This window comes from Lissotriton vulgaris, chromosome 4_1, assembly GCF_964263255.1.
Source record: "Lissotriton vulgaris chromosome 4_1, aLisVul1.2, whole genome shotgun sequence".
Lineage (NCBI taxonomy): Eukaryota > Metazoa > Chordata > Amphibia > Caudata > Salamandridae > Lissotriton > Lissotriton vulgaris.
In genome coordinates, this window is record NC_141691.1 from 1,359,312,113 (window position 1) to 1,359,328,471 (window position 16,359).

Sequence of the window (16,359 nt, forward strand, 5' to 3'; positions counted from 1 at the left end):
TTGTAATCAGCAAGTTGCACGCCTCATTGCTACTTCAGTGGCATGCTACCCTATATAAACGCATAAACTTAAATACAACTAATCATTTTGCCTTTTCAAGGGTGACGTAAAAGGCAATGTACAACGTTTTACTCTGCTTGAACCTTTATGGTGTAATCCTTGGATACTGCCAGGTTTACCCTATTAGGCAAAATCACAATTTCGCAAATTGTAGCATAAAATGAAAACCATCAATTTCATTGGGAATAAATTTGTGTAAAATGAAAAATGTGTTAATGTCGTAAATGCCACTTTCACTGCCTAATCAACCAAATCACTGCGAAAACTTTTAGAAATTCGTCAGGCTGTAATGTTTGTCCGTCCAGCTTCCTTCATTCCTAGTTTGAGTAAGCAAAAGTATTCTATAGCTACATTAATTGAAGCCAGGATGTCATACGCATAACTCCCTGGCAGAGTTGGAACTGCTCAATAAAACCACTTCTTATGTCTTACTTATTATATAGGCTAGTGGAGGAATGCAACACACGATCCTCTCAAGGATGCCATTTTGTAGTGTTTTGCCAATCCTACCAATAATCCTTTTGCTTAAAATGGCATATGATTAGGGATCCCTGTTTGCACTCCCTCCTAATTGGACATATCTGTGCCCGTCACAGAACTGTGGGGGTATGTTCTGTTCATGGAGGCATGAATTAGTAAACATCAGTTGTTGACATAAAAAAAAAACTCACAACCCGATATTTGGAAACCCTCTTAAAATGTTACAGAAGCGTGAAATCTTATTAATCATGGCTAATTGCTAATTGGTACAACAGGGATATATTCCCAAATTCATATGCACACTTTGTTGGGCAGCTTAAAGCCATATCCCCTCAATTAACTTTTAAGACCACGAGCTGTGGCCGGTTTTATGAGATGGCATCTGCTGACCTAATTATTGAAGTATGTTTCTAATAGGGACGACCCATGACTTGGTCTGTGTTTTTCAAACTATGTTCTATTTTATTATTTAGCTGCATGATTAAATATTGTATTTATTTGATTAAATTATGTGTTGGATACTACAGCACACCAAAACCAGAAAGGACCATTCGCTCATTCTGTAGAGTTAAAAAAAAAAAAAAATATCATAAGTCTGAAAGGTATTCATTTGTCCACAATTACAGATTTAAATTAAAAACATGTAGACTCCAATAGTTCACTTTTTTGTTTTCCTTTTGTAGACACAAACCATGAACTATGTGGGGCAGCTTGCAGGTCAAGTCCTGGTCACTGTCAAGGAGCTGTACAAAGGAATCAACCAGGCTACGCTTTCTGGGTGCATTGACGTAGTTGTTGTCCGGCAGCAAGATGGCACATTCCAGTGCTCCCCATTCCACGTCCGCTTTGGAAAACTTGGTGTTTTGCGATCAAAGGAAAAAGTGGTGAGTACAGAAACTTGGTTTGAGGTAATAAGCGATGATGGTGCCTTTCACATCAAGGCAGGGTTTGATAGCTTTGATGTATACCATGTTGAAGTATTTTCTGTCTCTAGCTTTAGTCATCTTGTGTTTGCTGGCCATGTTAAAATGTTGATTAAAATAATGTTTCTCGGTTTTTATACATGGGCTAATATACAATCGTAATGATATTTGAAGAGCCTGGGCCTCCTGCGATGTGGGATTAAGAACAAACACTTCTTCCACAGCAGTGGACTTTAGCACAACACCTCTGTACATTAAACTCCATATTCGTCCAAGTGTTCTCTTAGTATAGTCTCAGTAAACTCTAACATGATCAGATGACTCTTCAAGATTCTCCATTCAGTTCGTGATCACCGACCTACAGGTGTATTGAGACAACACAAACGCCATGTTATTCCTTGGGGATCAAACATCTGATCTGTTTGGTGTGTAGACCTGGAAGTGGGTCCTGTAACTCCACGGGACACTTAATAGTGCCCTTACTAATGAGTAAGGAATATAGAGGCAGACTGACTGTAGCATGCCTTATACTAATGAGAACTAATGCTATTTGTCTCCAAATGGATGTTCAGTAGTGAAGGTTTACTCTAGAAATAATTAAATCAAAACTTGCCAGTCCAGGAGTTGTGGGTAAAACGGCCAAGTTTAATTACCATCAAACATTCATAAACATGACAAAAACATTTATAAAATTCACATTTATAAATTTGATATTTACACTTTTAATATTTACAAGTATTATCACTGATCATAACCACCGGTTATGCAATATCTACTTACTCCAGCACCAAGTGGCCCTCTGGCTCGCCTCTCCTACCTGAGAACCACGCAAGGCGCAACCCACCTGCGTCCTTGAGCAGTGACCCCCAGCCCTCGGTTCTTGTCCGTCCTTTCTGGGGCCCACCCTTCTACCACCAGGCTGCCAAGGAGGCTTGTGTGACCTGGAGCCCTTGCCTCCCCAGCCTGTGTCCCCATTCTCCCTAAGGAGAGCTTACCGTCTCTCCCCTCAGTGCTGGCCTCAGGAGTATGTAAGCAGGCCTCCGTTAACCCTGAAAATCAATGTTGTGTGGTCTCTTTTCCGCCACTAGGGTGACCAGGGCCCACAGGTCCTTCACCCTCCCCACCTGAAAACAAGTTCCGACCAAAAGCCCAGATCCCCTTGACCCATACGCCGTGCCGATGTCTGACAAATGTATGCCGTCATGGTGAAACATCATGTCCCCTGTGATTAGTCTATGTGGAATATGACACAAGCGGCCTGGGCCTGTGCACAACTTGGCCAATTCACTGTTGAAGCGCCTCACCAACACATTTAATGCTCGAGATCTGACTCTGGTGGCCCATGTCCGGCGAGGTATCGTACAAGACCATGCAATCCGTGCATGAGGAAATGCTGTACCTATCTAAGCAAATTCGCTCAATAAGGCTTCCCTGACCGCCATGCGTCCCAACTCCACCATGTTGTTGCCGCCGCCCAAATGCAGGATTACCAAATCCGGGGACTGATGTCCCTCGTGCGCCCTGTCTCCTCAATCAGTTGCCGCAGCTGCTGAATTCGCAGGCCGCCAACCCTCGCCATAGGAAAAACATCCTCTTTAAACCTGATGGTTTCGACACTCGCTTCTGCCGTAGCGAGACTGTGGCATGCTGCACGAACGAGTGTCTCAATACCCATATCACCTTTGAGGACATACTAGTAGCAGGAAGAGAAATGGAAAAGTCAGCATAGTCAAATCAACATATCAGTCCGGTGTCCTACAGTAATTCGGGCCACACACCTTCTTGATTGCCTCAGCTGGTAAGCCGACACCTGCTGCCAGTGTTGCTGCCCCAATCCTGAACGAGTGTGAAGAATACCCCTTAGAATCCAGACTCAGACACACCAGTGCCCTCCCAAACACAGCCCTGAATTGATACTGCGACAAGCAGTCTCCCTGTTCATGTATAAACAGGGCCTGTCCACCCCCGATGGACGAATGGCAAAGCATGTTTTCATCCTAGCTACCGGGCAAATATCCTCCCCAGGCGCAGGGCACAAGCGAATCGTGGCCCCCCCTACCCAACGGATCTGTCTTGGATTTCCTCAGAGCCACCACCAGGTCCCCTTGCAACAACTTGTGTCCTGCCACTGGAGCCATCCAGTGTGATCTAATTTGGAGGACCCCACCAATTCGCCCAATGGAAAAGCCCCATAAAAGGCTAAGGTAAAAGCCGCCCGAATAGGATGCTCCCGTAATAAGAGGAGCATACCGTCTGTAATACCCCCAGAATGTCACCTAGGTTTTTCACATCCAAAGGCCTTCTACTATCTTTCTTGACCCCTTCTAGCCTGTCCCATCCTGATATCGCTTTCCTCACTTCAAAAGCTGTGCCGGGGTCATGTTCACCTGCTAATTTAGCAAAGAAGCCTATTGTCGTCACGTGTGCCCTAGCATAAGACGCTGGCCTTCCTTGATCTTTTAGAGTGCCCCTGTGGAAAAAAGGGCCAACTGGCCATCCCGCTTAGCAAATATCCTGTAAGCTTTGAACTGCTGCTGGTAAGTTCTGCTAGTGCGTTCGTTAAATGAAGCTCCCACCAGCCCTGCTAGAGCGAGGCTCCAATCCTCCATAGAGATGTCAGGAACACAGTCATTCTCTTGTCTGCCTGAAGGTGATACCTTCAGAAATCCTGCAACTTGGAGCGAGACAAAGCATCAGCAGCCTGATTCTGCACACCTGGGATATGTGCTGCTTTGAAAAGCAGATTGAGCTTTAAGAAAGCCAAAACTAAATGTTTACAAGTAGCGCCCTGCCTATTGATAGCTTCTACCACTGCCATGTTGTCTGACTTAAAAATTACAGATTTGTTCCTAAAGAATCCAGCCCAGATGTCAACTACCACTATAATAGGAAATAGTTCCCAAAAGGCTATGTTCCTGGTCAAGCCGCTCTCATACCAAAATGCCGGCCAATCACCCCTGCACCAATGGGACCCCAACACTGCTCCAAAACCAATGCTACCTGCGGAGTCAGTGAGCAAACCCAAGTCTGTGCTGGATATTGCCGGCTTTGGCCAGATTACCTTACCATTGAATTCACTCTGGAAACTACGCCACACCATCAGGTCCTCCCTCACATCTGCCTGCAATCGCATGTGATGATGCTTTCGAGTCAACCCCACCATTGCCCGTGCAATTGACCTTGAGAAGGGGCGTCCCATCGGGATGATCCTTAAGGCAAAATTCAACTGGCCCACTAAAACCTGAAGCTGATGTAGCGGGACTTTGGGACCAGCCAGAGCAGAATCTATTGCTTGCTAGAAAGCCTGTACTTTGTCCAAGGGCACCCTGCATTCCCCCACTACTGTGTCTATCTCGGTGCCCAAGAAAGACATACAGGTAGCCGGACCCACCGTCTTACCGGGAGCCAATGGTACCCCCAGCTCTTTAAACCTATCTACTAGCTTGCTCAAGGCCTGACCACACTCTCCTGTTGCTGGAGGGCCCATGATCATAAAGTCATGTAGGTAGTGTACTACGTCCCTGTGCCCCGTTCTGAAGACCAACAACCGCTGAAGCATAGAGCTAAACATCTCAAAGTACTTGCATGACACTGCGCCTCCCATTGGCATACAGCTGTCATAGTAAAATTGGTAATTCAGCTGGAAACCCAGCAAATGATGATCATCGGCATGAACAGGCAAGAAGAGCCTGAAAGCGGACTCAATGTCTGTCTTTGCCTTGAAGGCGTTGGGCACTAGGTCACGCAGCCTCTGTAGTGCAGTGTTAAAGGAAGAATATGTCACAGAGCACAGGGATGGATCTATGGCATCGTTCACCGATGCCCTCCTTGGCGCTGATTAGTTATGAATCATCCTGAACTAGCCTGGCTCCTTCTTAGGAACCCTACCCAGAGGGGAACACACATATCCTGGCAATGGGGGATCAGTGAACGGGCCAGCGACCCGCCCCAGCACCCTTTTCTTATCGACCTTCTGTGACACCACTGTAGGGTGCATGCGCGCAGACAGTTGATTATTGCAATACCCCACTGGGGGAACCCCTTGTGACGGAATGCGGAAGCCTGTGGAGAAACCATGATACAATGTCTTGGCTGCCTTCCTGTCCGGGTACTGATTCAGCCAGAAAATCAGCCTCCCTATATCTACTGGCATGGGAAGCTTACTGTTCGGGTGGTTTAGACTCCCTCCCCTTCTCTTTGGACTTGGCCGCAGTAGGCTCATGCATGTTTGAACTTACATGCCCTGGGGGGCCAGGTACACGTTTTCCGGTTAAACGCCCAACATGTTCCTTTTTTCTTCCTGTGCCCCCCTGGGAAGTCCGAAACGGCTGTTTCATGGGCGCTTTGTTATTGACGCTCTCTACGGAAAACAAAACATTAAGGGAGGTCTCAGGGAAATGTTAAAGACCTGCAAGGTGTGTTTCCCCTGTATAACATACAAATACCACACAACACCTCGGGTCTGGACAAGAAGGTGAAAAATGGGACAAGCAGAGAGGAAAATATGTCAGCAGGTTAAGACACCAACCACCCCAGTTAGGGAGGAGAAACTTCATTGCCAAAACCCATCATTCACAAATTGTGAGGTATCATCATTTGGGTCTGGCCTCCTCTCGCTAGGGAACTCAGTCTTAGTTCTAAGACTGAGTTCCCTAGTGAGAGGAGGCCAGACCCAAATGATGATACCTCACAATTTGTGAATGATGGGTTTTGGCAATGAATTTTCTCCTCCCTAACTGAGGTGGTTGGTGTCTTAACCTGTTGACATATTTTCATCTCTGCTTGTCCCTATCTGGTTCATTTTTCACCTTCTTGTCCAGACCCGAGGTGTTGTGTGGTATTTGTATATTGACGCTCTCTAACCACACATTTATCTCTGTTTGGTTCCAGCCCATGTCAGGGTCATCTACCTTGGCCCATCTGAAGTCTCTATTGTAATCTAGCCAAGCTACCCCCATACATTGTCTGTGCCTTTAAAATCTTATTTGAATAGCAAATCAGGGGTATTGCCAATTCCGGCTTCTTTTCCAGCATTACTATGGAAAAAACATTGAAACCAAATAACCAGTTAGTGATTGATTCTTCTACCCTTGGTTTCCTATCTCAGAAGGAACCTTCTTTCCCATCCTTCTCTCTCGGCTCTACTTCCCTCCTCTTTGGTCTGATTAAGGAGAATATATCAATAAACTCCCCCTTCCAAATCTTTTCTCGCGTGTCCTGCGTAACATGTGATGCCAATTTACCCCACTTAGATAACACTGAATCATGACCACCAATTGCCTTTTTTTTTTTTTTTTTTTTAAACCTTTTATTAGTTGCGTTCAGCACAAAAAAAATTACGACAGTGACAGCATCTGCAATTCATTACAACGAAAATCGTGGTACATTCCAGATAGAGGAAGCAGCTTCACTCGGTCAAGCACATCACAGGTACAGCTTCATATGTACATCAAAGAGATACCAGTATACAAGGATCCACCCCCCCATTACAGTCTCGGGTGTAAGGCGGATGACCCCCACCACCCCTTCGCTTACAGGCATGAGGACATGCCATCAGGTGCGGCGTCGCCACCACCCAACAATCCTCAATCGTCCGTGGTCTGTCCAGTCAGCAGGCTATGCCATTACGTGCAGTTTTTGTACCACCCGCACGGTGAGCGTGTGCACCCCTGCCAAGCAGCGCAACCAGCGTCTAGTGTAGGGACATGCAGGTCCCACCATAGAGCGAAGCCGCGCTCATCGCTCCCCTTCGCAAGTGTCACCTACATCCACGAGTATGTGTGGCCAACAGTGCGTGCGCCGACTATCACAATCACAAGATTCGGATGAGTAAGAGAGGTCCCCTCCTAAAACAGTGTCACCAGGCCTACGAGTGTTCCCAGCCCCCGCAATATCAGTCCGAGACAATGATCACGACTACCCAAGTCAATGCAGGTGGTGCAAATTACCTCTAACCATGTGTGAAGTAGTGTGGTGAATGCGGTAAGCAGCAACCTATACGCTCACTGGCTCGGGACCGGTTCGTCATCACCAGAGGAATCGCTGTGCGTCGCCTGAGACAGCCAGTACACTTGTAAGGGGGACCAAAAATCGCTAGGCGCGCATCGGGCGGGTAACAGTTCCGCGTAAACGCCATGCTGGTCCTGGCAGTATGTGAGGTCGTCGAGCCAGTCCTTAAATTTTGGTGCTCTCCCTCTCCCCCACCTGCAGGCTATCCTTCTCTTAGCGAGGAGCAGCGCAATGTCGACAAATTTGCAGTCCGGTTTGGGCACTTGCTTGGTATACCCCAGTAGCATCACTATTGGCTCCATTGGTAGTGGGCCAGCAATCATTATCTGGAGTGCGGCGTGTACCTGTTCCCAATAAGTCTGTATGGCTCCACATTCCCAGGCCAGATGAAGGAAATCCGCGCCAGTCGCCCGGCACCTAGCACACCTATCGTCCTCCGAGAGATGAAACCGAAGTTTCCTGACTGGGGTATAATAATAGCGTTGCACAAACTTATAGTGGATAATTCTCAACCGACAGCTGGAGGAAATCCTAGCCGTGACTGCGCAGCAATAGCTCCATTGCTCATCCGTAAGTGCAGATGGCAGTTCAGAGTCCCAGTTAGTCCGGGCTTTCGGCAGTATCACTGGGCGTTGCCCACGTATAGCGGCGTATAGTTTAGACACTAAGTGCTTGCCGTCGGAGACGAGCATGACATGCAATGGCAGTACCGTCCCAGGTTCTTCCGGGAAGTTGGGGAGTATTTCGCGCATACCCTGCCGGAGCCTGATATAATAAAACACCTCCATGGGCGTCGGAGGAGTAGTTTGGAACAGCTGTTCCTTGGTACGGAACGTTCCGTCCTGAAATAGGTCTCCCCAGGTATGAAGGTGTATGCGTTTACACATGGACCGAAATCCGTTTTCCGTTAAAAGAGAAAGTTTCGGGTGATATGCAAGGGGCAGTGCCGGGGAATAGAGCATGGGGGCGTCCAGCAGTTTAGTTACTCTCCGCCAGGCGTCAATAGTGCAGGTAACAGTGGTAGCGGGCGTCTCAACATCCCCGATCAGTCCCATCAGCATGCCCTTGAGCGGGAGCGGATGAACGATCCAGTCCTCAGCAGCGACCTGTGGCATAAAGGGAGCGGGGTTAACCCAGTGGTAGGAGTGTTGAGCCTGAGCACTGAGGTAGTATAATTCCATGTCGGGTACATCGAATCCTCCCCTATCGTATGGCTGCATTAAGACCCTCCAGCTAAGGCGTGGTTGCTTACCGCCCCAGAAAAGGCGCAGTAGCTCAGAGCGGAGCCGTTTGAAAAAATAGGCCCCCGGGTAGTAGGGAATGTTTTGGAATAGATATAAGAACCGCGGGAGGACGACCATCTTGATCAGGGAAGCTCTTCCTGCCATCGATATCGGCAAGGCCCGCCAGCGGGACACATTATCAGTCAACTGCGAGATAGCCACCCCGTAATTCGACCGGACAGTAACGTCTTTATCGAGCGACACCTCTATGCCCAGGTACCTCAAGTCTGAGCTGCACCACTCCAGTGGGTAATCCAGTGGGAACCGGGTTACCGATACCGTGAGAGGGAAGAATTGCGACTTCTTCCAGTTTATATGTACCCCGGACATGCCACCGAAAGCCACAAATTCCCTCAGTAGCGAATTAAGGTGTTCTTGTGGGTGACGTACGTACAAAGTAACGTCATCTGCATAGAGGGAAATACTTATCTGCCGCTGAAGACAGTTAAAGGCACTGGCCTTGTGCAATTGCCGAATTCTGCAAGCCAATGGCTCTATCGCTAAGGCGAAAAGCAGGGGTGATAGGGGGCAACCCTGCCGAGTCCCCCTCGTGATCGGCATCTGTGTCGAAAGCACCCCGTTGACGATGACCCTGGCGACCGGTGAGGTGTAGAGCAGTTGCACCCAGGCTATGAAGATCCGGGGGAACCCCATTCTGTTCAGAATAGCTATCAGGTAACCCCACTCCACAGAATCGAACGCCTTGGTGGCGTCCAGAAACACGGCCGCGACCGGCAAGTCGGGCGAGATGGTGGGTATCAGGGAGAACAGTGTGCGTAGGTTATGGGATGTGGCCCTCCCCGGGACAAAGCCAGATTGGTCCGGCAGCACCAGGGTATTCATAAGTAGGGACAGCCTGGTCGCCAGCACTTTCGCGAGGATCTTCGCGTCGCAGTTCAGCAGTGACAGAGGGCGATAGGCATCAGTGTCCTTCGGATCCTTTCCCGGTTTCAAAAGTGACGTGATCGCTACCTCTCTCATGGAGCCCGGAAGAATCCCTACCTCGAGCGCGTCCTCGAAGACCTCTTTCAGCACCGGCGCCATTATATCGATGTAGCATTTATAAAATTCGGCCGGTAGGCCGTCCAGCCCCGCCGCTTTGCCATTGCCAAGGGACATGATCGCCTCTCTGATCTCATCCAGTTCGAACGGGCATCCCAAGAAAGCCCTATCGCTATCGCTAAGCCAGCAGAGTGCGATGTCATCCAGGAAAGTACCGAACTCCACCTCACCCACCTGCTGCGAGGAGTATAAACGCTGGTAGTGCTGTAAAAAGATGGTTTGAATTCCTTGGGAATCCTGGTAGGTCCTACCCTCCCCATCAGAGATCTCCAGGATATGGGTGGCGAAGCGCTGGTGCCTCGTGAGAGCAGCCAGCACCTTTCCCGGACGGTCCCCCTCACAGTAGCGCCTAGCTGTCCAGTATTTGCCCCGGAATTTCGTTTCCCTGGCCGCTTCCTCCTCATAGGTCGACAGAAGAGCCCTGAATTTCCCCGCTAGGTCAGGGCAGGGGTTACTGATCATCTCTGCCTCCAGCGCCTTAAGCTCTGTCTCGATCTTAGTTAATGTGCGCACTATGTCCTTTAGTATACCGCAACTTTTAGAGATCGTGATCCCCCTCACTGTCACCTTAAAGGCTTCCCAGATCGTTTCGACCTTGTCGACCGATCCCTTGTTTCTCGGAAAGAAGGCTTCAATCTCCTCTCCCAGTTCTTGTCTAAAGACAGGGTCCAGCAAGGCTGAGGGAAAGAGCCGCCACGGCGGTCGCACCCTAGCATACCCCGGCATCCCCAAGACTGTCAAAACAGGACAATGGTCCGAGTAGGTACGAGGCAGATGTTTCACCCGGACAACTCCCCCAGCGAGGCCTCGCGAGACAAAGCAATAATCGATCCTTGCCCATGAGCGTGCATGTGCCGTAAAGTGTGTGCCTTCCCTAACTGATGCATGTGTGTGCCTCCAGCTATCTACTAGCCCGGCCTCAGTCAGTATGCCCTGAAGTGTATCCCTGGCGTTAGTGTTGTACTGTGCACTACCGTCCGATCTATCCGCTACGGGACATAACGATAGGTTGAAGTCCCCCCCCCAAAGTATGTGAGTGGCTTCAATTTCCAGTACATGGCCCCACAGTGACAAAAAAAAACCAGGAGTGTCAACATTAGGCGCATAACTATTAACAAGCATTATGACATCAGTGCCCAATCGCCCCCAAAGGATGACGTACCTCCCCTCTCTATCCGCCCGCACTCCCAGCTTCTGGAACGGCAGCCGTTTGTTGATTAAAATAACAGTCCCCCTAGAGTACGTGGAATAGGAGGAAAACTCTCTCACACTCGCCCATCTGCTCGCAAACTTAGGAATACCAGTCGGATTAAGGTGGGTTTCCTGGAGCATAGCTATCTGCACATTGTGTCGATCTAAATAAGCAAGCACATTCCTGCACTTGCGGGGGTTATTAAGGCCACGGACATTCCAGGACATTATTGAGACAGTATTCGATGTATCATCACCTGTGTTGGTCACAGTATCCCTGAAAGGAGCGTTCGGCCAATGCTGCAATCCTCAATCTAGACGCACCTGATACAAATCTTTCCGCTGTCCAGAACATTCTCCGCCTATAAGCAGCCACACTTTCATACACACGAACTCCAGTACCTGCACACTCGTCATTAAAGTCTTCCGCAACATCAGTTCTGCTTTCAACAACTCGCGTCCCAACAAACAATGCCCACCCCTCCCTCCATTCACAACAACCCCCCCCCCTGACTCCCAGCTCCCCCCCCCCCCCCACTGAAGCAACCCAATCTTGCCAGTACCGCATCCCCCCCCTCCACCCCGACCCCAACACACAAGAACAATAGAAAAACTTTTTGGGGAATCCCCTCCTAAGGACTCTAGAGGGATGCACCCAATCACCCCAACTCTCCCCTCTCGACCCTCGTGCACCATACGGGGAAGACAGAGAAGGTGGGGTGGTGCCTGGCATGTGTGATCCCTGCAGGCTATAGCCCATATTGCAAGTCAGCTCCCTCCAACTCCTCCCTCCATACCGGCAGAAACACCAAAAAGGGTTCATGAGGCCCATCCCAGGAGCAACCGCTGTTCATCACTGTCTCTGCTCCGCTGTCGGATCGCCCAGTCCTGGAGCACCTCCAGCAGAGGGGCAAGAAAAATGCACAAAAAACAGGTGTCGTTCAACAGTAATCAACAATACCGCAAGCCCATCAACTATGTTACTTCCGGCAGGGCCGGGCTACCCCGACGGTAGCAGGCATCGCAGCTCTAGGTCCAGCCGCCGTACCATCCGTCGGAGGCAGTGGTCTAATGTATACAAGGACACAGTTAGGACTCCTCGTGCTCGGCAGGGTTCACGTCTGCCTCATCCTCCCTTTCATCCTGTCTGCCCCTCCTGGCAGTGCGTAGTTTTCGAACATAGTCCTCGGCCTGCTGCGGATTCACGAAGAAGTGTTGTTTGCCCTGGTGGGTCACCCTGAGCCGCGCTGGGTACAGAAGCGCGTAGTCCACTTGCATGTCCCTCAGCTTCTTCTTCACGTCCAAGAATTTCCTACGCTGGTCTTGCACCATGGGCGTAAAGTCCGGATACAGGGAGAACTGTACGCCGTCGCAAGTTAGATTCCGATGCGTGCGGGCTGCGCGAAGTGCCGTGTCGCGGTCCCGGTAGTTAAGTAACCGGGCGATGATGGGCCGCGGCTGCGCCCCCGGCTTGGGGACCGGGCCCAAGGAGCGATGCGCCCGCTCCACAATAAATTGGCTGGAGAAGGCCTCCTTACCCACTGCCGTAATGAGGATGCGCTCCACGTAGTCCTCCATGCGCCCAGTGTTGGTGGATTCTGGAACCCCCGTGACGCGAATGTTGTTGCGTCTGCTCCTCGCCTCCAACTCCTCGTTCTTCGCCGCTATAACTCTCAGGATATTGTCCATTCTAGTTAGGCGCGTATCGTGGGCAGCGGCCGTGTCCTCCGAGGTAGAGATGCGCCTTTCCGCCTCCCCCAAGCACTCCTCATGAACCTCCAGCTTCTGTGCAACCCCATCCATTCGGGATGATAAGCGGTCCACCTTGTCGACTATCGTGGCGAAGCCCTGCCGCATCTCCTCCATCATCATTCTCAGTTCCGGGGCCAAGGGGGCAGAGGGGGGCTCAGTGCCCGACGGGTTCGAGGCTCCACTGGTCCCCGCCATGCTGCGCAACGGTTTCTTGGTAACCGCTGGCTCGAAAGAGAGCTTGGGTTGCTTATTATCGTTTTTGCCCATCTTGGCCTAGCTGTGAGCCCCTCCCGGGCACTGCGACCGGTGCCAACGTCTGTGCCCACTGCTCCGGACCCAGTTGGCGTGTCCAGACGGCCCCACTCGCAGCGATCGCGGAAATGGCGGTATCAGCCCCTCGAGGGCAGAGGAATCACAGGCAGCCACTCCTTCACCCTTCCGGGCCCCCGCAGCAATGATGGCGCTGCGGGCGATGCGATGAGGAGCAGCGTCAGGCTCCGAGGTCTGGAGTCCAGGGCGAGGTAGTGGGGGGTGGCGGTAGGCCGCAGGACGTAGTTGGAGGCCTGAGCGCCGAGTGCAGGAAGCAGGGGCCACAGGTTGGGCAATGTCTATGCCCTCCGGGGGTGTGCTGCTACCTCGCAGGTTCCCACTCCCAGGCCGCAGCAGGAGAACGGGGGCACCCGCGGGGCCCCGAGGCGCGATGTCGGGAAGATGTCCGCCCCCTTCGGCAGATCAAGGCCGGCGCCGCGAGGGTCACTCGGTCCTGCAGCGGCCCGCCGGGGCAGTAAGCAGCGCCCCAGCGCACCACCGCGACCTCGCAGGGGGAGTGACTCACCTCCGGCGCCGCACCAGGGCTCACAGCAGAATCCTCCGTCAGTGACACAGGCCCCTCAGCTCCGAGGCCCAGCCGCCTCGTGGAGAGCCGCGGCCTCGCGTGGGCAGGTGTCCGGACGCCTCAGCAGCGGGAACCAGCAGCGCACACCGGTCAGGACTCCCAGCAGCGTAACTCCGGCAGCTGATGTCGGATTTTCTCCAAAGTTGGACCGGAGGTGTAGCTCGGGTAGGTGGACCTGTACTGCAAATTCTGGGCGTCCGCCCGCAGGATAAGAGGATAAATCAAGGATCCTTCTGGCCAGGCAGCCAGAGCCTCACTAGAGTGCGGCCATTAGCTGGTGCGCCCTCTAGCGCCTCCGACCACCAATTGCCTTTGACCCGTTATCTACTGCTTTGCTTGCACCCTCTATTGCCTTACCTGCAGCAACCCCAGTTGTCAATGGTTAAGCGGGGGCCGCTTGAACCACCACCTGAAGGGGCGTGCTTGCATCCTTTTCTTGCGCTTTGCCCAAGAGGGACACTTGTTTATTCAATTCGCAGATCACACTTCCAGTGCCCGTTGGTGACGTCCATGGCGCTACCGTCCCGCTGCCACTCGGGTTCCCTACTGAAGGTGCGCCTAATTGTGCAAAAGAGTTGCCACAGTAGCCAATATAGTAGCTGTGGCTGCTTGCCCCCCTTCAACTGCTGCTCCCGGTTGCCCTGGGGTGGGGGGCACTACCCCACCCGTTGTTCCCCCTGCGGGATTGGGGCTACCACTGGCACCACCTCCGGTACTACAATGATTGGGGGAGCAGGTGGTGGCAGCAAGCCCTTCAAAACCCCTCTAATCTCCGCCAGGATTGTGCCCACATCATCCTGTCCCTCTACTGGTGGCCCACTGACTGCCTGTGGGGGTACCTCAGGCGGAGGTGGAGGAGCCATGTTGGGAACTGGTATTGCCGGTACACTTGGTATCGGGAGCGCGGGTCCAGGAGCATTAGGCATTAGCGCTGGGGGCCCAGCAGGCAGAGGAAGCACTGGTTCTGGCAGGCTGGGAACTGGCGCTGGGGGTGGGGGGTGGGGGCACTAGGTAGCAGGAATACCGGCTGCAGAGGCATTACAGGAGAAGCAGGTGCAGGAGGTTACTCCTCCGGTCCCCTGCTTCCCCTTCCTTTCTTGCTCACCCTGGGCTGCTTTACTAATGGAGGAAAAGCAGCCTTGAGCGGGACTATGGTTCTCCGGGGGCGGGCCCTTTCTGCTGGCTCGGGAACCTCCTCATTATCCGATACCGGAACCTCACCCCTTTGTTCCTCCTCACTATCCTCCTCATCTCTGCCCAATTTTGCCAACACTAGCTTCAACAGCTGTGTTAATTCAGACTCGCCCTCTTTTCTCTTTTGATTGCTCTTAGGCGGCATCTTATGTCTTAATAGAAACGCACGACCCAATAAATCCGAAAACAATGCTTACACCAGCACGTTTACTCAGTACCACAGTGCTGCTCTTAGCCTAGGATAAAAGCCCCTGAGTGCTCGAAATCGGTAAACCAGTACAACAGTAAGGCACACACCAGTCAATAAAGCGTAAAATAGTAAATCATCCACTGTGAGAAAGCACATGCACAATTAGTGAATTATTGCAGTACCACAGAGTTGCTCTTTACTTTAGGTTCAAAACTCGGTAAAATACAGTGGCGCTTTGCAGTGAATGCAACCCCTAACTCGCACCCTAAGCACAGCTGTATGAACAGTAAAGCGTCAAAGCAGTAGTAAGTATGCCGTTGAAAATTACACGTGTGCGTGTACTCCGCAAATACCGCCCACCGTGCGCATTCAGTCCGCGTGCCCAAACCGCGCTGCAATCAGATAAACAATGAGAAAGCCCCCCACGTGTGATCAACAAATTAGAGGCTCCTTGCCGGGAATACCGCCGAGTGCGCATTCAATCCGCGCCCAAACCGCGCTGCAATCAGCTCAACAATGAAAAAGCCCCGACGTGTGATCGATAAAATTAGAGGCTCCTTGCGGGGAAAACAGCCCGAGTGCGTGTTCAATCCACGCGCCCCCACCCAGCTGAGCAACCACACCCGCAATACCTACACCCCACGCTAACCAGGCATGGAGCCGACACCAAATTCGCCTGCTCTCACCCCCCAACAATTTGAAACAATGGTGCCTATCACGCGAAGCACCTAAGGAGCCCCGACAGATGACCTTAATTAGGGAGTCCTGTTGTGCGCTACTTCTACGGGACCCGCTGCATAAAATGCACACACTCCGCCTACGATCAGCCTACGACCCCCGGATCTCCTGAGAGAGGTGGCTAAACAAGAGCACCACCGATGGCATGCTAACAAATGCAGGGAGACTACGGGCAGCCACCAGCGTCCAGCTGGGAGAAAAGTCTCTTCAGAATCACAACTTCTCTCTACCCACTGGCTACTAGCAGCCATCCGCACTCCCCAAAGCCCCTGATACCTCACCTCCGGATCCGCTATGCCTGACACCCGACCACGATATCCCTCCTACGCAGAGCGCAGCCACGAGTCCTATGAACGCCAACCGTGCACGAGCTCAAGCAGCAAGATTGATGAGTTCCGCTGATCCAGGGGTCCAGTGCAGGGAAAAAGAGGATGTTCTACCCTGGATCCAGGGCCTAAATAGCCTCCCCTCGCTCCACTCTTTCCCCTCTAAGCTCCGGCCGGACACATGTCACGGCCGACCCGGAAGTACTTCCTCCGGCCAGTAGCCAATCGAGCAACTTGACCGGACTATGGGGGTGTG

At 51.7% G+C, this 16,359-nt stretch overlaps 1 protein-coding gene across 2 annotated transcripts in view; it reads left to right on the forward strand.

The window, feature by feature from the left end:
- Nucleotides 1-16,359, forward strand: part of LPIN2 (lipin 2) — a 791,695-nt gene that overhangs the window by 109,956 nt on the left and 665,380 nt on the right. For both annotated transcript variants that reach the window (XM_086965600.1, XM_086965599.1), the window contains exon 2: nt 1,224-1,424. In XM_086965600.1, coding sequence (XP_086821726.1) covers nt 1,233-1,424 — 192 coding nt within the window. In that variant the 5' untranslated portion in view covers nt 1,224-1,232. The remainder of the gene's footprint in view (nt 1-1,223; nt 1,425-16,359) is intronic.